Below are 25,117 nucleotides of genomic sequence, written 5' to 3'. Positions count from 1 at the left end.
CACTCCCCCCACATGCGCGCGAGGTAGCGCTAGTAAAAGACAACAAAGGCCACATTTCTTCACACTATTCTCTAGCTGTCATGTATGATGTACCGAAACCAAAGCTTTTTAAAGTAATGTATTTACTTGTTTTGTGTGTGTGTGAGTGTGTGTGTTTGTGCCTAGTTTTGTACCAAAAATACATGTACATTTGTTTATCACTTTAGGGTCATAAACTCCTTTTTGGACTAAATACATATACAGTGCAATCTAACTAGCTACAGTAGTATGTACAAATGCAATAATTTAAGGGAACAATGAAAGAAAACATGACATAAGTATGGCTGAACAGATCTTTTTCCTCTGGTATGACATCATGATCCTGATTGACATACTTCCCAGTTCAATACTGAGCACATATGAATTGTTGATACTGGGACTCATTTTCTACAAGCTAGCTCACAAAATTTAAACAAAATACTTTTTTTTAAATCATTAAACATACCACACATTTAAAAAGAATACTTACGTAATCTTAGAATTTAGAATCTGACAACAGACTCAGAAGGGTCTTCCAGTTTGTTTCTACCTTTTAGGCCTTCAAGTTCAATGCAGACAAGACACAGTGCCACAGATCCAGTCATTGCTTTTACCAAATTACAGGCAGCCTTCATGGTACCTCCTGTGGCCAATAGATCATCCACAATGACCACCTTCTGGCCTGGTGTTATACTGTTTGCCTGTGCCTCAAATACATCTGTTCCATATTCCAATGAGTATGACTTTTGCTTCAACTTTCCCGGTAATTTACCCTTCTTTCGAACAGGTACAAAGGGCACACCAAGAGCTAAGGCCAAGGGGGTGCTAAGCAGAAAGCCTCTAGATTCTAGTCCCATTACTACATCCACATCAGGACCCATAATCCTGATCCGTTCTTCACAAACAATCATCAAATCCTTGAATACAGAAGGGTCAGCGAGAACAGAAAAGATGTCTTTAAATATAATCCCAGGTTTGGGAAAGTCAGGATATGTACCAATCTTCTCAATGATACGTTCCACTCGTTGGTCTGACACGGTGTTTCCCTCACCCAAACTCCAGCAGAAGAGCAACGTGACCTTCAAGCAATCTTTTGATTCTATTCTTATTTACATATGATATTGATAGATTCCGCATAAGCCTAAGATGTCGTCAACTATTGACTACATCAATATCATCATCAATATACGTCCTCTGGGTCGCCAGTAGCACTTGGACACATGTTGCAATGAAATTTCTTGCAATCACTGAAATATATTAACTGTGAGTAAACAATGAATCATGCTGATTTCAGGTGCAACAGGTGATATATATATATATATATATATATATATATATATATATATATATATATATATATATATATATATATATATATATATATATATATATATATATATATATATATATATATAAATGTATATATTTTTTTTTTTTGCTTTGTCACTGTCTCCCGCGTTTGCGAGGTAGCGCAAGGAAACAGACGAAAGAAATGGCCCAGCCCACCCCCATACACATGTATATACATACGTCCACACACGCAAATATACATACCTACACAGCTTTCCATGGTTTACCCCAGACGCTTCACATGCCCTGATTCAATCCACTAACAGCACGTCAACCCCGGTATACCACATCGATCCAATTCACTCTATTCCTTGCCCTCCTTTCAACCTCCTGCATGTTCAGGCCCCGATCACACAAAATCTTTTTCACTCCATCTTTCCACCTCTAATTTGGTCTCCCACTTCTCCTCGTTCCCTCCACCTCCGACACATATATCCTCTTGGTCAATCTTTCCTCACTCATTCTCTGCATGTGCCCAAACCATTTCAAAAGACCCTCTTCTGCTCTCTCAACCACGCTCTTTTTATTTCCACACATCTCTCTTACCCTTACGTTACTTACTCGATCAAACCACCTCACACCACGCATTGTCCTCAAACATCTCATTTCCAGCACATCCATCCTCCTGCGCACAACTCTATCCATAGCCCACGCCTCGCAACCATACAACATTGTTGGAACCACTATTCCTTCAAACATACCCATTTTTGCTTTCCGAGATAATGTTCTCGACTTCCACACATTCTTCAAGGCTCCCAGGATTTTCGACCCCTCCCCCACCCTATGATCCACTTCCGCTTCCATGGTTCCATCCGCTGCCAGATCCACTCCCAGATATCTAAAACACTTTACTTCCTCCAGTTTTTCTCCATTCAAACTTACCTCCTAATTGACTTGACCCTCAACCCTACTGTACCTAATTACCTTGCTCTTATTCACATTTACTCTTATATATATATATATATATATATATATATATATATATATATATATATATATATATATATATATATATATATATATTTTTTTTTTTTCAAACTATTCGCCATTTCCCGCATTAGCGAGGTAGCGTTAAGAACAGAGGACTGGGCCTTTGAGGGAATACCCTCACCTGGCCCAATTCTCTGTTCCTTCTTTTGGAAAATTGAAAAAAAAAAAAAAACCGAGAGGGGAGGATTTCCAGCCCCCCGCTCCCTCCCCTTTTAGTCGCCTTCTACGACACGCAGGGAATACGTGGGAAGTATTCTTAATCCCCTATCCCCAGGGATAATATATATATATATATATATATATATATATATATATATATATATATATATATATATATATATATATATATATATATATATATATATATATAGGGTTGAGGGTCAAGTCAATTGGGAGGTGAGTTTGAATGGAGAAAAACTGGAGGAAGTGAAGCGTTTTAGATATCTGGGAGTGGATCTGTCAGCGGATGGAACCATGGAAGCGGAAGTGGATCATAGGGTGGGGGAGGGGGCGAAAATTTTGGGAGCCTTGAAAAATGTGTGGAAGTCGAGAACATTATCTCGGAAAGCAAAAATGGGTATGTTTGAAGGAATAGTGGTTCCAACAATGTTGTATGGTTGCGAGGCGTGGGCTATGGATAGAGTTGTGCGCAGGAGGATGGATGTGCTGGAAATGAGATGTTTGAGGACAATGTGTGGTGTGAGGGGGTTTGATCGAGTAAGTAACGTAAGGGTAAGAGAGATGTGTGGAAATAAAAAGAGCGTGGTTGAGAGAGCAGAAGAAGGTGTTTTGAAATGGTTTGGGCACATTGAGAGAATGAGTGAGGATAGATTGACCAAGAGGATATATGTGTCGGAGGTGGAGGGAACGAGGAGAAGAGGGAGACCAAATTGGAGGTGGAAAGATGGAGTGAAAAGGATTTTGTGTGATCGGGGCCTGAACATGCAGGAGGGTGAAAGGAGGGCAAGGAATAGAGTGAATTGGAGCGATGTGGTATACAGGGGTTGACGTGCTGTCGGTGGATTGAATCAAGGCATGTGAAGCGTCCGGGGTAAACCATGGAAAGCTGTGTAGGTATGTATATTTGCGTGTGTGGACGTGTGTATGTACATGTGTATGGGGGGGGTTGGGCCATTTCTTTCGTCTGTTTCCTTGCGCTACCTCGCAACCGCGGGAGACAGCGACGAGGTATAAAAAAAAAAGAAAAAAAAAAAATATATATATATATATATATATATATATATATATATATATATATATATATATATATATATATATATATATATATATATATTTTGATGCGTTTGAGAGATCTCCTCTGCTCTTATCCCCAAAGAACCTGTTCTCCACCACCTCCAGCCCTGAAAAGATCTTGTGTGGAAACAGTCAACAGTGAATGGAGTGCTGTTCTTCTTGGTGAAAGAGACCTGATAAATAAATGTCTTCAAACTAAATCATATCAGAAAACGCTTGGTGAAAAGCATGCACAGTGGTTAAACAATGTAGTAGGTATTTAGCGATATTTTTCAGTTTTATTGTCTTGCCCTGAATGCTTAATCCTACTACTGTTTTTAGATTTGACATTTGATTGGGTTTTTGATTGACAGTTTGTAGGAATGAAAAATATTAAAGTTTTGATTAAAAGTTGTTCATTATTAATCTAATCGTATTTATTTGAACATCTGTGATATAAGTACAGCTTAATCATCCAGAACATTACTCACTGCATCAATATTAGCTGTAGAGGAAAAGAATTTATATTTAGTATTAGTCAAGTGATATATATATATATATATATATATATATATATATATATATATATATATATATATATATATATATATATATATATATATATATATATATGTATATATGTTATCCCTGGGGATAGGGAGAAAGAATACTTCCCACGTATTCCCTGCGTGTCGTAGAAGGCGACTAAAAGGGGAGGGAGCGGGGGGCTGGAAATCCTCCCCTCTCGTTTTTTTTTTTTTTAATTTTCCAAAAGAAGGAACAGAGAATTGGGCCAGGTGAGGGTATTCCCTCAAGGCCCAGTCCTCTGTTCTTAACGCTACCTCGCTAATGCGGGAAATGGCGAATAGTTTGAAAGAAAGAAAGATATATATATATATAATGGAAAGGATCACAATTTTCCGCGTGATCAGGATATTCCTATGAGTCCACGAGGAAAATGAAACACGAAAAGTTCCCAAGTGCACTTTCGTGTAATAATCACATCATCAGGGGAGACAAAAGAGAGGAATATAACAGTCAGTTGATATACATCGAAGAGACGAAGCTAGGACGCCATTTGGTAAACATGTGATTGCCCAAAACATACAACGAGCGTTCATAAACTTATCATTTTACAAATCTCATCAACAATAAAGTTATCTAATTTGTACAGACCATCACTAATATTAAGATTATAAATCTTTGTGTATTTAATAATAGAAGATTCAATGATATTTCTCTTGGTGATAGAGTTAGAGTTAACAACTGAGATGGCGTTACTCCAGTCAATACAATGATCATAGTTTTTAACATGATTAAACAAGGCATTTGATTCCTGTCCCGTTCTTATACTATATTTATGTTGCTTAAGTCTAACAGAAAGATCCTTACCAGTCTGACCAACATAAAATTTATCACAGTTTCCACAAGGAACTTTATAGATGCAACCAAGAGAATTTTCTGGTGAATTCCTGATTAAGATATTATTTATAGTATTATTGTTGCTAAAGGCAACATTGACATTAAAGGATTTAAGGAACATGGGAAGCAAAGTGAAATTATTATTAAAAGGGAGAACTAAAAGATTCTTGGTGTTAATGGGAGGTTTGGGCTCAACTCTATAAAATGATTTCTTTGCTAACTTAAGGGATTTATCAATGAAAGATCTAGGGTACTTTAACTCAGATCCAATAGAATATATCTTCTCAAACTCATCATCAATAAACTCTGGACTGCAAATACGTAATGCCCTTAGGAACATAGATTGAAGTGATGATAATTTAACTCTGTCATGTTGAGATGAGTAATATTTCATATATGAGCATACATTGGTGGGTTTTCTGTATATGCTAAACTTAAACTTGTTTCCTTGTCTATGGATCATGTAATCTAAAAATGGTAACATACCATTATTTTCATTTTCTACAGTAAATTTGATGGAAGGTACTAAATTGTTAAGTAAGGGGAGAAATATTTGTAAATTTTCATCTGTTGGCCAAACACAAAGAACATCATCTACATACCTAAACAAATTGCATTAGAAGGTAAGATATCCTTTAGTAATTTTGTTTCAAAAAATTCCATATAAAGATTACTAAGTACAGGTGAAAGAGGGTTACCCATTGCCATACCAAATTTTTGAGCATAATAATCTCCATTAAATTAAAATGCACAGTCTTTTATACACAATTTTATCAGTTCAATAAAATTAGACTTTGAAAACAGGTAATTGAATATCATCCAAGACATCAAATAAATATTCTAAAAGGTCATCAACTGGAACTTTAGTGAAAAGTGAGGAAACATCAAAGCTAACTAGTTGGAAATCAAAATTAATGTTGATATTGTTTAGCTTGTTGACTAAATCTACATTGTTCATGATATTAGAATTTGATACCTTACCTACTAAAGGGCTTAATAAGGAAACTAACCATTTTGATAATTTATATGTGATGGAGCCCACTGTACTCACTATAGGTCTTGCTGGAAAATTTTGTTTATGTGTTTTGATAAGTCCATACATATATGGCAATGAAGGGGACAAATATGACAAATTTTTGATAAGAGAAATGTTACCTTTCAACAACAACTTCATTTCTTTATTGAAGTGAGAATTAACTGCTTCTAATGGATTTTTACTAAGTTTAGAATATGTTGTTATCATTTAGAAGATCATTCATTTTAGATAAATAGTTACTTTTGTCGAAAATTACAACAGTGTTAGCCTTATCTGCTTTAGTAATATGTACATCCTTGTCTTTTTTAAGGTGTTAATAGCTCTTATGAATCTTTTAGGGCAATTAGCTTCCACTGGATTTGACAAACTGGCATACACTAAACCCTTGCAAATATTAATATCATCATTACTTAAATTACTGTATTTTCCTAAATTACAAAAAGACTTTGTGACATCAACACAGCTGGGTTCTCTGTTAGAGCATACAAAACTTAAACCATAGCCTAATGCACACAAGGAATCTTTATCTAGTTGGTTATTACACAGGTTTCCCACAAAAGATGGGTTTGTGTTCTTGGTCCAGTTGTGATTTTAGACAAAAGTAACTATTTATCTAAAATGAATGATCTTCTAAATGATAACACAACATATTCTAAACTTAGTAAAAAATCCATTAGAAGCAGTTAATTCTCACTTCAATAAAGAAATGAAGTTGTTGTTGAAAGGTAACATTTCTCTTATCAAAAATTTGTCATCTTTGTCCCCTTCATTGCCATATATGTATGGACTTATCAAAACACATAAACAAAATTTTCCAGCAAGACCTATAGTGAGTACAGTAGGCTCCATCACATATGAATTATCAAAATGGTTAGTTTCCTTATTAAGCCCTTTAGTAGGTAAGGTATCAAATTCTAATATCATGAACAATGTAGATTTAGTCAACAAGCTAAACAATATCAACATTAATTTTGATTTCAAACTAGTTAGCTTTGATGTTTCCTCACTTTTCACTAAAGTTCCAGTTGATGACCTTTTAGAATATTTATTTGATGTCTTGGATGATATTCAATTACCTGTTTCAAAGTCTAATTTTATTGAACTGATAAAATTGTGTATAAAAGACTGTGTATTTCAATTTAATGGAGATTATTATGCTCAAAAATTTGGTATGGCAATGGGTAACCCTCTTTCACCTGTACTTAGTAATCTTTATATGGAATCTTTTAAAACAAAATTACTAAAGGATATCTTACCTTCTAAAGCAATTTGGTTTAGGTATGTAGATGATGTTATTTGTGTTTGGCCAACAGATGAAAATTTACAAATATTTCTCCCCTTACTTAACAATTTAGTACCTTCCATCAAATTTACTGTAGAAAATGAAAATAATGGTATGTTACCATTTTTAGATTGCATGATCCATAGACAAGGAAACAAGTTTAAGTTTAGCATATACAGAAAACCCACCAATGTATGCTCATATATCAAATATTACTCATCTCAACATGACAGAGTTAAATTATCATCATTTCAATCTATGTTCCTAAGGGCATTACGTATTTGCAGTCCAGAGTTTATTGATGATGAGTTTGAGAAGATACATTCTATTGGATCTGAGTTAAAGTACCCTAGATCTTTCATTGATAAATCCCTTAAGTTAGCAAAGAAATCATTTTATAGAGTTGATCCCAAACCTCCCATTAACACCAAGAATCTTTTAGTTCTCCCTTTTAATAATAATTTCACTTTGCTTCCCATGTTCCTTAAATCCTTTAATGTAAATGTTGCCTTTAGCAACAATAATACTATAAAAAATATCTTAATCAGGAATTCACCAGAAAATTCTCTTGGTTGCATCTATAAAGTTCCTTGTGGAAACTGTGATAAATTTTATGTTGGTCAGACTGGTAAGGATCTTTCTGTTAGACTTAAGCAACATAAATATAGTATAAGAACGGGACAGGAATCAAATGCCTTGTTTGATCATGTTAAAAAACTATGATCATTGTATTGACTGGAGTAACGCCATCTCAGTTGTTAACTCTAACTCTATCACCAAGAGAAATATCATTGAATCTTCTATTATTAAATACACAAAGATTTATAATCTTAATATTAGTGATGGTCTGTACAAATTAGATAACTTTATTGTTGATGAGATTTGTAAAATGATAAGTTTATGAACGCTAGTTGTATGTTTTGGACAATCACATGTTTACCAAATGGCGTCCTAGCTTCGTCTCTTCGATGTATATCAACTGACTGTTATATTCCTCTCTTTTGTCTCCCCTGATGATGTGATTATTACACGAAAGTGCACTTGGGAACTTTTCGTGTTTCATTTTCCTCGTGGACTCATAGGAATATATATATGTATATAAGAGTGAGTGCTCAAATTACAGAGGTATAAGTTTCTTGAGTATTCCTGGTAAATTATATGGGAGGGTATTGATTGAGAGGGTGAAAGCATGTACAGAGCATCAGACTGGGGAAGAGCAGTGTGGTTTCAGAAGTGGTAGAGGATGTGTGGATCAGGTGTTTGCTTTGAAGAATGTATGTGAGAAATACTTAGAAAAGCAAATGGATTTGTATGTAGCATTTATGGATCTGGAGAAGGCATATGATAGAGTTGATAGAGATGCTCTGAGGAAGGTATTAAGAATATATGGTGTGGGAGGCAAGTTGTTAGAAGCAGTGAAAAGTTTTTATCGAGGATGTAAGGCATGTGTACGTGTAGGAAGAGAGGAAAGTGATTGGTTCTCATTGAATGTAGGTTTGCGGCAGGGGTGTGTGATGTCTCCATGGTTGTTTAATTTGTTTATGGATGGGGTTGTTAGGGAGGTGAATGCAAGAGTTTTGGAAAGAGGGGCAAGTATGAAGTCTGTTGGGGATGAGAGAGCTTGGGAAGTGAGTCAGTTGTTGTTCGCTGATGATACAGCGCTGGTGGCTGATTCATGTGAGAAACTGCAGAAGCTGGTGACTGAGTTTGGTAAAGTGTGTGAAAGAAGAAAGTTAAGAGTAAATGTGAATAAGAGCAAGGTTATTAGGTACAGTAGGGTTGAGGGTCAAGTCAATTGGGAGGTGAGTTTGAATGGAGAAAAACTGGAGGAAGTGAAGTGTTTTAGATGTCTGGGAGTGGATCTGGCAGCGGATGGAACCATGGAAGCGGAAGTGGATCATAGGGTGGGGGAGGGGGCGAAAATTCTGGGAGCCTTGAAGAATGTGTGGAAGTCGAGAACATTATCTCGGAAAGCAAAAATGAGTATGTTTGAAGGAATAGTGGTTCCAACAATGTTGTATGGTTGCGAGGCGTGGGCTATGGATAGAGTTGTGCGCAGGAGGATGGATGTGCTGGAAATGAGATGTTTGAGGACAATGTGTGGTGTGAGGGGGTTTGATCGAGTAAGTAACGTAAGGGTAAGAGAGATGTGTGGAAATAAAAAGAGCGTGGTTGAGAGAGCAGAAGAAGGTGTTTTGAAATGGTTTGGGCACATTGAGAGAATGAGTGAGGATAGATTGACCAAGAGGATATATGTGTCGGAGGTGGAGGGAACGAGGAGAAGAGGGAGACCAAATTGGAGGTGGAAAGATGGAGTGAAAAGGATTTTGTGTGATCGGGGCCTGAACATGCAGGAGGGTGAAAGGAGGGCAAGGAATAGAGTGAATTGGAGCGATGTGGTATACAGGGGTTGACGTGCTGTCGGTGGATTGAATCAAGGCATGTGAAGCGTCCGGGGTAAACCATGGAAAGCTGTGTAGGTATGTATATTTGCGTGTGTGGACGTGTGTATGTACATGTGTATGGGGGGGGTTGGGCCATTTCTTTCGTCTGTTTCCTTGCGCTACCTCGCAACCGCGGGAGACAGCGACGAGGTATAAAAAAAAAAGAAAAAAAAAAAATATATATATATATATATATATATATATATATATATATATATATATATATATATATATATATATATATATATATATATATTTTGATGCGTTTGAGAGATCTCCTCTGCTCTTATCCCCAAAGAACCTGTTCTCCACCACCTCCAGCCCTGAAAAGATCTTGTGTGGAAACAGTCAACAGTGAATGGAGTGCTGTTCTTCTTGGTGAAAGAGACCTGATAAATAAATGTCTTCAAACTAAATCATATCAGAAAACGCTTGGTGAAAAGCATGCACAGTGGTTAAACAATGTAGTAGGTATTTAGCGATATTTTTCAGTTTTATTGTCTTGCCCTGAATGCTTAATCCTACTACTGTTTTTAGATTTGACATTTGATTGGGTTTTTGATTGACAGTTTGTAGGAATGAAAAATATTAAAGTTTTGATTAAAAGTTGTTCATTATTAATCTAATCGTATTTATTTGAACATCTGTGATATAAGTACAGCTTAATCATCCAGAACATTACTCACTGCATCAATATTAGCTGTAGAGGAAAAGAATTTATATTTAGTATTAGTCAAGTGATATATATATATATATATATATATATATATATATATATATATATATATATATATATATATATATATATATATATATATATATATATATATATATGTATATATGTTATCCCTGGGGATAGGGGAGAAAGAATACTTCCCACGTATTCCCTGCGTGTCGTAGAAGGCGACTAAAAGGGGAGGGAGCGGGGGGCTGGAAATCCTCCCCTCTCGTTTTTTTTTTTTTTAATTTTCCAAAAGAAGGAACAGAGAATTGGGCCAGGTGAGGGTATTCCCTCAAGGCCCAGTCCTCTGTTCTTAACGCTACCTCGCTAATGCGGGAAATGGCGAATAGTTTGAAAGAAAGAAAGATATATATATATATAATGGAAAGGATCACAATTTTCCGCGTGATCAGGATATTCCTATGAGTCCACGAGGAAAATGAAACACGAAAAGTTCCCAAGTGCACTTTCGTGTAATAATCACATCATCAGGGGAGACAAAAGAGAGGAATATAACAGTCAGTTGATATACATCGAAGAGACGAAGCTAGGACGCCATTTGGTAAACATGTGATTGCCCAAAACATACAACGAGCGTTCATAAACTTATCATTTTACAAATCTCATCAACAATAAAGTTATCTAATTTGTACAGACCATCACTAATATTAAGATTATAAATCTTTGTGTATTTAATAATAGAAGATTCAATGATATTTCTCTTGGTGATAGAGTTAGAGTTAACAACTGAGATGGCGTTACTCCAGTCAATACAATGATCATAGTTTTTAACATGATTAAACAAGGCATTTGATTCCTGTCCCGTTCTTATACTATATTTATGTTGCTTAAGTCTAACAGAAAGATCCTTACCAGTCTGACCAACATAAAATTTATCACAGTTTCCACAAGGAACTTTATAGATGCAACCAAGAGAATTTTCTGGTGAATTCCTGATTAAGATATTATTTATAGTATTATTGTTGCTAAAGGCAACATTGACATTAAAGGATTTAAGGAACATGGGAAGCAAAGTGAAATTATTATTAAAAGGGAGAACTAAAAGATTCTTGGTGTTAATGGGAGGTTTGGGCTCAACTCTATAAAATGATTTCTTTGCTAACTTAAGGGATTTATCAATGAAAGATCTAGGGTACTTTAACTCAGATCCAATAGAATATATCTTCTCAAACTCATCATCAATAAACTCTGGACTGCAAATACGTAATGCCCTTAGGAACATAGATTGAAGTGATGATAATTTAACTCTGTCATGTTGAGATGAGTAATATTTCATATATGAGCATACATTGGTGGGTTTTCTGTATATGCTAAACTTAAACTTGTTTCCTTGTCTATGGATCATGCAATCTAAAAATGGTAACATACCATTATTTTCATTTTCTACAGTAAATTTGATGGAAGGTACTAAATTGTTAAGTAAGGGGAGAAATATTTGTAAATTTTCATCTGTTGGCCAAACACAAAGAACATCATCTACATACCTAAACCAAATTGCATTAGAAGGTAAGATATCCTTTAGTAATTTTGTTTCAAAAAATTCCATATAAAGATTACTAAGTACAGGTGAAAGAGGGTTACCCATTGCCATACCAAATTTTTGAGCATAATAATCTCCATTAAATTAAAATGCACAGTCTTTTATACACAATTTTATCAGTTCAATAAAATTAGACTTTGAAACAGGTAATTGAATATCATCCAAGACATCAAATAAATATTCTAAAAGGTCATCAACTGGAACTTTAGTGAAAAGTGAGGAAACATCAAAGCTAACTAGTTGGAAATCAAAATTAATGTTGATATTGTTTAGCTTGTTGACTAAATCTACATTGTTCATGATATTAGAATTTGATACCTTACCTACTAAAGGGCTTAATAAGGAAACTAACCATTTTGATAATTTATATGTGATGGAGCCCACTGTACTCACTATAGGTCTTGCTGGAAAATTTTGTTTATGTGTTTTGATAAGTCCATACATATATGGCAATGAAGGGGACAAATATGACAAATTTTTGATAAGAGAAATGTTACCTTTCAACAACAACTTCATTTCTTTATTGAAGTGAGAATTAACTGCTTCTAATGGATTTTTACTAAGTTTAGAATATGTTGTGTTATCATTTAGAAGATCATTCATTTTAGATAAATAGTTACTTTTGTCTAAAATCATAACAGTGTTAGCCTTATCTGCTTTAGTAATATGTACATCCTTGTCTTTTTTTAAGGTGTTAATAGCTCTTATGAATCTTTTAGGGCAATTAGCTTCCACTGGATTTGACAAACTGGCATACACTAAACCCTTGCAAATATTAATATCATCATTACTTAAATTACTGTATTTTCCTAAATTACAAAAAGACTTTGTGACATCAACACAGCTGGGTTCTCTGTTAGAGCATACAAAACTTAAACCATAGCCTAATGCACACAAGGAATCTTTATCTAGTTGGTTATTACACAGGTTTACCACAAAAGATGGGTTTGTGTTCTTGGTCCAGTTGTGATTTTAGACAAAAGTAACTATTTATCTAAAATGAATGATCTTCTAAATGATAACACAACATATTCTAAACTTAGTAAAAAATCCATTAGAAGCAGTTAATTCTCACTTCAATAAAGAAATGAAGTTGTTGTTGAAAGGTAACATTTCTCTTATCAAAAATTTGTCATCTTTGTCCCCTTCATTGCCATATATGTATGGACTTATCAAAACACATAAACAAAATTTTCCAGCAAGACCTATAGTGAGTACAGTAGGCTCCATCACATATGAATTATCAAAATGGTTAGTTTCCTTATTAAGCCCTTTAGTAGGTAAGGTATCAAATTCTGATATCATGAACAATGTAGATTTAGTCAACAAGCTAAACAATATCAACATTAATTTTGATTTCAAACTAGTTAGCTTTGATGTTTCCTCACTTTTCACTAAAGTTCCAGTTGATGACCTTTTAGAATATTTATTTGATGTCTTGGATGATATTCAATTACCTGTTTCAAAGTCTAATTTTATTGAACTGATAAAATTGTGTATAAAAGACTGTGTATTTCAATTTAATGGAGATTATTATGCTCAAAAATTTGGTATGGCAATGGGTAACCCTCTTTCACCTGTACTTAGTAATCTTTATATGGAATCTTTTAAAACAAAATTACTAAAGGATATCTTACCTTCTAAAGCAATTTGGTTTAGGTATGTAGATGATGTTATTTGTGTTTGGCCAACAGATGAAAATTTACAAATATTTCTCCCCTTACTTAACAATTTAGTACCTTCCATCAAATTTACTGTAGAAAATGAAAATAATGGTATGTTACCATTTTTAGATTGCATGATCCATAGACAAGGAAACAAGTTTAAGTTTAGCATATACAGAAAACCCACCAATGTATGCTCATATATCAAATATTACTCATCTCAACATGACAGAGTTAAATTATCATCATTTCAATCTATGTTCCTAAGGGCATTACGTATTTGCAGTCCAGAGTTTATTGATGATGAGTTTGAGAAGATACATTCTATTGGATCTGAGTTAAAGTACCCTAGATCTTTCATTGATAAATCCCTTAAGTTAGCAAAGAAATCATTTTATAGAGTTGATCCCAAACCTCCCATTAACACCAAGAATCTTTTAGTTCTCCCTTTTAATAATAATTTCACTTTGCTTCCCATGTTCCTTAAATCCTTTAATGTAAATGTTGCCTTTAGCAACAATAATACTATAAAAAATATCTTAATCAGGAATTCACCAGAAAATTCTCTTGGTTGCATCTATAAAGTTCCTTGTGGAAACTGTGATAAATTTTATGTTGGTCAGACTGGTAAGGATCTTTCTGTTAGACTTAAGCAACATAAATATAGTATAAGAACGGGACAGGAATCAAATGCCTTGTTTGATCATGTTAAAAACTATGATCATTGTATTGACTGGAGTAACGCCATCTCAGTTGTTAACTCTAACTCTATCACCAAGAGAAATATCATTGAATCTTCTATTATTAAATACACAAAGATTTATAATCTTAATATTAGTGATGGTCTGTACAAATTAGATAACTTTATTGTTGATGAGATTTGTAAAATGATAAGTTTATGAACGCTAGTTGTATGTTTTGGACAATCACATGTTTACCAAATGGCGTCCTAGCTTCGTCTCTTCGATGTATATCAACTGACTGTTATATTCCTCTCTTTTGTCTCCCCTGATGATGTGATTATTACACGAAAGTGCACTTGGGAACTTTTCGTGTTTCATTTTCCTCGTGGACTCATAGGAATATATATATGTATATAAGAGTGAGTGCTCAAATTACAGAGGTATAAGTTTGTTGAGTATTCCTGGTAAATTATATGGGAGGGTATTGATTGAGAGGGTGAAAGCATGTACAGAGCATCAGACTGGGGAAGAGCAGTGTGGTTTCAGAAGTGGTAGAGGATGTGTGGATCAGGTGTTTGCTTTGAAGAATGTATGTGAGAAATACTTAGAAAAGCAAATGGATTTGTATGTAGCATTTATGGATCTGGAGAAGGCATATGATAGAGTTGATAGAGATGCTCTGAGGAAGGTATTAAGAATATATGGTGTGGGAGGCAAGTTGTTAGAAGCAGTGAAAAGTTTTTATCGAGGATGTAAGGCATGTGTACGTGTAGGAAGAGAGGAAAGTGATTGGTTCTCATTGAATGTAGGTTTGCGGCAGGGGTGTGTGATGTCTCCATGGTTGTTTAATTTGTTTATGGATGGGGTTGTTAGGGAGGTGAATGCAAGAGTTTTGGAAAGAGGGGCAAGTATGAAGTCTGTTGGGGATGAGAGAGCTTGGGAAGTGAGTCAGTTGTTGTTCGCTGATGATACAGCGCTGGTGGCTGATTCATGTGAGAAACTGCAGAAGCTGGTGACTGAGTTTGGTAAAGTGTGTGAAAGAAGAAAGTTAAGAGTAAATGTGAATAAGAGCAAGGTTATTAGGTACAGTAGGGTTGAGGGTCAAGTCAATTGGGAGGTGAGTTTGAATGGAGAAAAACTGGAGGAAGTGAAGTGTTTTAGATGTCTGGGAGTGGATCTGGCAGCGGATGGAACCATGGAAGCGGAAGTGGATCATAGGGTGGGGGAGGGGGCGAAAATTCTGGGAGCCTTGAAGAATGTGTGGAAGTCGAGAACATTATCTCGGAAAGCAAAAATGAGTATGTTTGAAGGAATAGTGGTTCCAACAATGTTGTATGGTTGCGAGGCGTGGGCTATGGATAGAGTTGTGCGCAGGATGATGGATGTGCTGGAAATGAGATGTTTGAGGACAATGTGTGGTGTGAGGTGGTTTGATCGAGTAAGTAACGTAAGGGTAAGAGAGATGTGTGGAAATAAAAAGAGCGTGGTTGAGAGAGCAGAAGAGGGTGTTTTGAAATGGTTTGGGCACATGGAGAGAATGAGTGAGGAGAGATTGACCAAGAGGATATATGTGTCGGAGGTGGAGGGAACGAGGAGAAGAGGGAGACCAAATTGGAGGTGGAAAGATGGAGTGAAAAAGATCTTGTGTGAATGGGGCGTGAACATGCAGGAGGGTGAAAGGAGTGCAAGGAATAGAGTAAATTGGAGCGATGTGGTATACCGGGGTTGACGTGCTGTCAGTGGATTGAATCGGGGCATGTGAAGCGTCTGGGGTAAACTATGGAAAGCTGTGTATGTATGTATATTTTGCGTGTGTGGACGTATGTATATACATGTGTATGGGGGTGGGTTGGGCCATTTCTTTCGTCTGTTTCCTTGCGCTACCTCGCAAACGCGGGAGACAGCGACAAAGCAAAAAAAAAAAAAAAAAAAATATATATATATATATATATATATATATATATATATATATATATATATATATATATATATATATATATATACACCACATCGTTCCATTTCACTCTATTCCTTGCATTCCTTTCACTCTCCTGCATGTTTAGGCCCCGATCGTTCAAATCTTTTTCACTTTCAAACTTCCATCTCTAATTTGATCTCCCACTTCTCCTCGATCCCTCCACTTCTTAGACATATATTCTCTTTGTCAATCTTTCCTCACTCATTCTCGCCATGTGACCAAACCACATGAAAACACCCTCTTCAGCTCTCTCAACCACACTCTTTTTTATTACCACACGTCCCTCTTATCCTTTCATCACTTACTTGATCAAACGACCTAAACATCTCTTTTCTAGCAATCCACCCTTCCCCGCAAAACCCACGCCTCGCAACCATATTATATTGTTGGAATCACTATTCCTTCAAACATACCCATTTTTGCTTTCCGAGATAATGTTCTCGCCTTCCCCATATTCTTCAACGCTCCCAAAACTTTCGCCCCCTCCCCCACCATGTGACACTTTTGCTTCAATTGCTCCCTCCGCTGTGTGTGTGTGTGTGTGTGTGTGTGTGTGTGTGTGTTTGTGTGTGTATGTGTCTGTGTGTGTGTGTGTGTGTGTGTGTGTGTGTGTGTGTGTGTGTGTGCGTGTGTGTGTGCGCGCGCGCAGATATCTCAATTTCTAAAAGGGTATACAGAAGGAGTCAAGTGGGGAGTGCTCATTCTCCTCGAAGGTTCAGAGTGGGGTGTCTGAATGTGTATGGATGTAATCAAGATGAGAAGGAGAGGTAAGTATTATGCTTTTTGAGGAAACAAGCCAGGATGTTCTGGTTCTGAGTGAAACGAAGCTATAGGATAAATGGGAAGAATGGTGAGGAAAAGTTTTGGGAGGAAAGCAGGGGTCGAGAGATCAGGAAGGAGTATCACTACCCATAAAGCAGGAGCTCTGGGAGTGTGTGATAGAGTATATGAAAGTAAATTTTGGATTGATATTGTTAAAACTGAAAGATGATGGAGGGAGATGAGTGATCACTTGCCCTTATACACCTGTTCATGAGAAGAAAGATCATGAGAGGCTAGTGTTTTGGAAGTAGCTGAGTGAGTTTATCAGCAGCTTTGGTGCACGAAACTGGGTATTATTGATGGGTGATTCAAATGCAAAGGTGAGTAATATGGTAGTCGAGGGTATAATTGGTGTACATTGGATATTCAGTGCTGTGAATGGAAATGGTGAAGAACTTGTGGATTTGTGTGCTGAAAAAAAGACTGGTAATTGGTAATACCTGGTTTAAAAGTGAGATATACATAAGGATACGTATGTGAGTAGGAGAGATGGTGAGAGGGTTTCTAAAAGCGAGACTTTGATGTTAAAGTGCTGAGACAGGCAGGTGGATTGGTGTTTGATTACTATCTTGTGGAGGCGAAGGTGAAGATTGGTAGAAGTTTTCAAAAAAGAAGAGATGATATTGGGGAGAAGAGTGGTAAGAGTAAAGTGAGCCTGGAAAGGAGACTTGTGTGAGGAAGCACCAGGAGATATTGAGAGTAGAATGGCAAAAGGTGAGAGCAAATGACGTGAGGGGAGTGGGTGAGGAATGGGATGTATTTAGATAAGCATTAATGGCATGTGCAAAGATGAATGTGGCGTGAGAGAGGTGTGAGGCGGACAGATTAGAACGGGTAGTGAGAAGTGAGATGAGGCAGTAAAGTTAGTTAAATATTAAAGAGCGGCGTTTGGACAATGTTTACTAGGAAGGAATGCAAATAAATGGGAGATGTATAAAAGAAAAGTGGAAGGAGGTCAAGAGGAGGGTGCAAGGGTTTAAAAAGTGTTCAAATGAGTGTTGTGGTAAGAGACTATCATTACACTTTAGAGAGAATGAAACATATTTTGGAAGGAGGTAGAACGTGCGTAAGACAAGAGAACAAATGGGAACATCGGTCGAAGGGGCAAGGGGGAGGAGAATTATAACAGGTAGTGATGGAGTGAGAACGAGATTAGAATTTTAAACGTTTGTTGAATATGTTTGATGATACACAGGCAAATGTAGGGTGTCTTGGTCGGGGTGGTTTGCAAAGTGAGAGGGTCCGGGAGAATGGTTTGGTTTAGAGAGAAAGGGTAGTGAAAGCTTTGCGGAAAATGAAATCCTGAAGGAGGCGGGTTTGGATGGTATTGCAGTTGAATTCATGAAGAAAGGAGGTAACTGTGTTAATGATTGGTTAGTAAGGATATTCAATATATGTATGGATCGTGGTGAGGTGCCTGAGGATTGGCGGAATACATGCATAGTTCCATTGTACAAAAGCAAAGGGGATAAAGATAAGTGTTTAATCTATAGAGGCATAAATTTGATGAGCATTTCTGGGATAATGTGTGGGAGGGTATTGATTGACAGGGTAAAGGCATATACAGAGCATCAGTTGGGGAAGGAGAAGTGTGGGATCAGAAGTGGTAGAGAGAAGTGTGGGATCAGAAGTGGTAGAGAGAAGTGTGGGATCAGAAGTGGTAGAGAATGTGTGGATCAGGTATTTGCTTTAAAGAATATGTGCTAGAGATACTTAGAAAAACGGATAGATTTGTATGTAGCATTTATGGATCTGAAGAAAGCATATGATAGGGATGTAGAGATGATTTTTAGAAGGTCTTAAGAGTATATGGTGTATGAGGTAAGCTGCTAGAAGTAGTGGAAAGATTTCATCAAGGATGTAAGGCGTGTATGAGTGGGAAGAGAGGCAAGAGATTAGTTCCCAGTGAAGGCCGGTCTGCGGCAAGGGTGTGTGATATCCCTATGGTTGTTTAATTTGTTTATGGATGGGGTTGTCAGGTAGGTGAATGCAAGAGTTTTGCTGAGAGGATCGAGTATGCATTCTGTTGGAGATGAGAGGGGCCTGGGAAGTGAGCCAGTTATTGCTCGCCGATGATGCAGCACTGGTGGCTGATTCGACTGAGAAAGTGCAGAAGTTGGTGACTGAGTTTGGAAAAGTGTGTGAATGGAGAAAGTACAGAGTAATTGTGAATAAGAGCAAGGTTATTAGGTTCAGAAGGGTTGAGGGACAAGTTAGTTGGGATGTAAGTTCGAATGGAGAAGTGAGCCAGTTATTGCTCGCCGATGATGAGGCACTGGTGGCTGATTCGACTGAGAAAGTGCAGAAGTTGGTGACTGAGTTTGGAAAAGTGTGTGAATGGAGAAAGTACAGAGCAATTGTGAATAAGAGCAAGGTTATTAGGTTCAGAAGGGTTGAGGGACAAGTTAGTTCGAATGGAGAAAAATTGGAGGAAATGAAATGTTTTAGATATCTGAGAGTGGACTTAGCAGCGAATGGAACCATGGAAGCCGAAGTAAGTCACAGGGTAGGAGAGGGGAGATGATTCTGGGAGTGATGAAGATTGCATGGAAGAAGAGAACGTAATCTCAAAGAGGAAAAATAGGTATGTTTGAAGTTCCAACAATATCATGTGGTTGTGAGGCATGGGCTATGGATAGTGTTGTGCGGAGAAGGGTGGATGTGTTGGAAATGAAATGTTTAAGGACAATAGTGGTGTGAGGTGGTTTGATCGAGTAAGTAATGAAAGGGTAAGAGAGATGTGTAGTTGAGAGAGCAGAAGATGGTGTGTTGAAATAATCTGGATATATGGACAGAATGAGTGAGGAAAGGTTGACAGTGAGGATATATATGTCAGAGGTGGAAGGAACAAGGAATAAATTGAATAGAGTGAATTGGAACGATGTCGTATACCTTGGTCCACGTCCTGTCATGGACTAAACCAGGGTGTGTGTCTGGCATAAACCTTGAAAAGGTCTGTAGGGTCTTAATGCGGATAGGGATGTTTAGTTTTGGTGCATTGCACATGACAGTTAGAGACTGAGTGTGAACTAATGTGTCCTTTTTTGTCTGTTTTCCTGGCGCTACCTCGCTTAAGCAGGGAGCAACGATGCTATTTCCTGTTGGGCGGGATAGCGCCGTAAATGGATGAGGGCACATAAGTATGAATATGTACATGTAGATATATATGCATATGTCTGTGTATTTGTATGTACATATGTGTATTATGATATGTATATGTATGTATCTCTCTGAGAATAACAATCATGATAAAACTGATCTTATTACTACAACCCCTACTCTCAATTCCAATTTAGGACTTGATATAGTTGTAGTAGAATCTCCAACTGACATAAAAGAACTAACATTTGGTTCACCTCTAATAGTATAAATTACAAGACAATAAGTATGACATACAGTCAAACCAGTTGTTGAAACACACAACAGAAAGTCAACCATATTGATATAATTATTTATTATACTTTGTCGCTGTCTCCCGCATTAGCGAGGTAGCGCACGGAAACATATGAAAGAATGGCCCAACCCACCCACATACACATGTATATACATACACATCCACACACGCACATATACATACCTATACATCTCAACATGTATATATATATATATATATATATATATATATATATATTTTTTTTTTTTTCGCTGTCTCCCGCGTTTGCGAGGTAGCGCAAGGAAACAGACGAAAGAAATGGCCCAACCCACCCCTATACACATGTGTATACATACGCCCACACACGCAAATATACATACCTACACAGCTTTCCATGGTTTACCCCAGACGCTTCACATGCCTTGATTCAATCCACTGACAGCACGTCAACCCCGGTATACCACATCGCTCCAATTCACTCTATTCCTTGCCCTCCTTTCACCCTCCTGCATGTTCAGGCCCCGATCACACAAAATCTTTTTCACTCCATCTTTCCACCTCCAATTTGGTCTCCCTCTTCTCCTCGTTCCCTCCACCTCCGACACATATATCCTCTTGGTCAATCTTTCCTCACTCATTCTCTCCATGTGACCAAACCATTTCAAAACACCCTCTTCTGCTCTCTCAACCACGCTCTTTTTATTTCCACACATCTCTCTTACCCTTACGCTACTTACTCGATCAAACCATCTCACACCACACATTGTCCTCAAACATTCTCAGAGAGATATATAATTTGTTTGAGATTTTCTTGGAAATTTTAGCTTTAGCAGTAAGAAATTTTGGGGGATCTTGGGATATGTATTCAGTTTTATGAATATGAATTATAGTTTGAAGGCATATGATAGTTGATAGAGATGCTCCGTGGAAGTTCTTAAGAGTTTATGGTGTGGGAGGCAAGTTGATAGAAGCAGTGAAAAGTTTTTATTGAGGATGTAAGGCATGTGTATGAGTAAGAAGAGAGGAAAGTGAGTGGTTCCCAGTGAATGTCGGTTTGCAGCAGGGATGCACGATGGCTCCATGGTTGTTTAATTTGTTTATGTGTGGGGTTGTTAGGGAGGTGAATGCAAGAGTTTTGGAGAGAGGGGCAAGAATGCAGTCTGTTGTGGATGAGAGGGCTTGGGAAGTAAGTCAGTTGTTGTTCGCTGATGATACAGCATTGGTGGCTGACTAGGGTAAGAAAGTGTAGAAGCTGGTGACTGAGTTTGGTAAAGTGTGTGAAAGAAGAAAGCTGAGAGTAAATGTGAATAAGAGCAAGGTTATTAGGTGCAGTAGGTTTGAGAGACAAGTGAATTGGGAGGTAAGTTTGAATGGAGAAAAACTGGGGAAGTGAAGTGTTTTAGATATCTGGGAGTGGATTTGGCAGCGGATGGAAGTGGAAGTGAGTCACAGGGATAGGGAGGGGGTGAATGTTCTGGGAGCGTTCAAGCATGTGTGGAAGGCGAGAACATTATCTCGGAAAGCAGAAATGGGTATGTTTGAAGGAATAGTTGTTCCAACAATGTTATTTGGTTGCGAGGCGTGGGCTATAGATAAGGTTATGTGGAAGAGGGTGGATATGTTGGAAATGAGATGTTTGAGGACAATAGGTGGTGTGAGGTGGTTTGATCGAGTAAGTAATGAAAGGGTAAGAGAGATGTTTGGTATTAAAAAGAATGTGGTTGAGTGAGCAGAAGAGGTTGTATTGAAATTTTTTGGTCACATGGAGAAAATGAGTGAGGAAAGGTTGACAAAGAGAATATATGTGTCAGAGGTGGAGGGAACGATGAGAAGTGGGAGACCAAATTGGAGGTGGAAGGATGGAGTGAGAAAGATTTTGAACAATCGAGGACCTGAACATGCAGGGTGGTGAAAGGCATGCAAGGAATAGAGTGGATTGGAATGATGTTGTATACTGGGGTCGACGTGCTGTCAGTGCATTGAACCCGGGCATGTGAAGTGTCTGGGGTATTGTGTGGCCTGGATATGGAAAGGGAAATGTGGTTTCGGTGCATTATACATGACAGCTAGAGATTGACTGTGAACGAATGTGGCCTCTGTGTTCTTTTTCTAGCTCTACCTGGCACTCATGCGGGGGTAGGGGGCTGTCATGTCATGTGTGGTGGGGTGGCAGCGGGAATAAATAAAGGCAGCAGGTATGAATTATGTACATGTGTATATATGTATATGTCTGTGTATGTATTTGTATGTATATGTTGAAAAGTGTAGGTATGTATATGTGCGTGTGTGGATCCTTGCGCTGCCTCACAAATGCAGGTGACAGTGACAAAGTACAATATGAATATGAATAGATAATTTGAAGTTGTGCGCAGGAGGATGGATGTTCTGGAAATGAGATGTTTGAGGACAACGAGTTGTGTGAGGTGGTTTGATCGAGTAAGTAACGTAAGGGTAAGAGAGATGTGTGGAAATAAAAAGAGCGTGGTTGAGAGAGCAGAAGAGGGTGTTTTGAAATGGTTTGGGAACATGGAGAGAATGAGTGAGGAAAGATTGACCAAGAGGATATATGTGTCGGAGATGGAGGGAACGAGGAGAAGTGGGAGACCAAATTGGAGATGGAAAGATGGAGTGAAAAAGATTTTGTGTGATCGGGGCCTGAACATGCAGGAGGGTGAAAGGAGGGCAAGGAATAGAGTGAATTGGATCGATGTGGTATACCGGGGTTGACGTGCTGTCAGTGGATTGAATCAGGGCATGTGAAGCGTCTGGGGTAAACCATGGAAAGCTGTGTAGGTATGTATATTTGCGTGTGTGGACGTATATATATACATGTTTATGGGGGTGGGTTGGGCCATTTCTTTCGTCTGTTCCCTTGCGCTACCTCGCAAACGCGGGAGACAGCGACAAAGCAAAAAAAAAAAAAAAAAAAGTATGTATGTGTGTATGTGCGTGTATGGCGCTACCTCTCTAACGCGGGAAACGGAGATCAATTATTATAGAAAAGAATAATTACTTTCATTGATAAACACCATTGTAATCACCATAAGCTTCATTTACCTTCGTGTTAGATTATCATTGTCATAGTTACAATTTGTAATTATCATCTTAATCGATATGATCCACACCATGAGCATTATTACCATCTTTGCTATCATCCAAATGATTATCACTTCCGTCATAATCATCATTATTATGATTATCACTATAATTTTTATCATTATCATCATTCCCATCTTCATCGTTATTAATCTCATCATCATCGTCATTGTCATCATCACAGTTATCATCATGACAAGAGACGTAACAATATCAAAGTAGGAACTGGTTCAGTATGATTGTTATAGTTATCGTCAGAGAAGCCATATGATTTCGAATGGAATTAAAGGATTACCTAATCACGTAACGTTATAAAGATTTTCGAAAGTCTTTATGCAAACGTGTTGTTATACAGGCGTAATGAAATAGTTGTAATTCAGGTGTATTATGCTGGTTGTTATAAAGGTGTGTTGTGCTGAGGTGTAATGAGATAAATGTATTACAGGTGTGCTATACTAGTTGTTATACAAGCACTTGCTGATAGCTGTGAAGCAGGCATGATGATACGAAGATAGGGGTGTTGTGTTCGCTGTTATACAGGTGTTTTGTGATAATTATTTCACTCGTGTTATGATGGCTATTATATAAATTTTCTGGATGAAAATTATCAAAACATACTCGTATGACATGTAATACAACACACCTGTATGATAATTATCTTTAGATAAGATGGTTAGAGTATAGTTGTAACGTGATGGTTGTTATACAGGTGTGCTGTGGTGCCTCTTATATAGGTGTATTGTAATGGTTGTTACACAGGTGTGTATTGATTGTTGTTTGCAGTTGTCCTTCAGTAGTTACTCGTCAGGCGTATCATGAATGTTGTTATAGCGATATGCTGTGATAGTTGTTATTCAGCTGTTCTGTGATGTTTGCTACAGAGGTGTGCTATAGTGACTACAATGAAGATATGTTGTGATTGTTATTATACGGGCCTGCAGTGATGCTTGTTATAACGGTGTGCTCTGACAGTTGTTATAAGGGTGTGATGTGATGGTCCTCATTAAGGTGTTCTGAAGTGGTTGCTATACAGGTTTGCTTTGATGGTTGTTATACAGGTGTACTTTGGTTGTTCCTATATAGATGTGTTGTCATGGTTGTTATAGAAATGTCCTGCGATGGTTATAGAAATTGTAGAAGTAAGGCCACATGATGTGTGTAGAGTTACTTCATCAATTACTCAACAAAGATAACTACTTTTGTTCTACTTTTTCTACATTGTCTTTTTTTCGCTTTTATTTTTTTCTCATAACTTTTGTGTGTGTGTGTGTGTGTGTGTGTGTGTGTGTGTGTGTGTGTGTGTGTGTGTGTGTGTGTGTGTGTGTGTATGTGTGTGTGTGTGTGTGTGTGTGTGTGGGAGAACAGCCTAGCAGCAGGTCATGTCTGGCATCGAGTCTCCAACGAATGCTGCAACTCTCCCTCTCTCGTTGGTGCCACACCGTAT

At 37.4% G+C, this 25,117-nt stretch overlaps 1 protein-coding gene across 1 annotated transcript in view; it reads right to left on the bottom strand.

Moving 5' to 3' along the window:
- Positions 1-221: 221 nt before the first annotated feature.
- The window catches only part of LOC139753280 (adenine phosphoribosyltransferase-like), a 116,347-nt gene continuing 91,451 nt past the window's right edge, over positions 222-25,117 (bottom strand). The window contains exon 2 of the mRNA XM_071669556.1: positions 222-1,122. Coding sequence (XP_071525657.1) covers positions 522-1,122 — 601 coding nt within the window. The 3' untranslated portion in view covers positions 222-521. The remainder of the gene's footprint in view (positions 1,123-25,117) is intronic.

Source organism: Panulirus ornatus, chromosome 2, assembly GCF_036320965.1.
Source record: "Panulirus ornatus isolate Po-2019 chromosome 2, ASM3632096v1, whole genome shotgun sequence".
In the NCBI taxonomy this organism is placed as follows: domain Eukaryota; kingdom Metazoa; phylum Arthropoda; class Malacostraca; order Decapoda; family Palinuridae; genus Panulirus; species Panulirus ornatus.
Note: the sequence above shows the minus strand (reverse complement) of the source record. Positions and strands in the feature narration are given on the sequence as shown.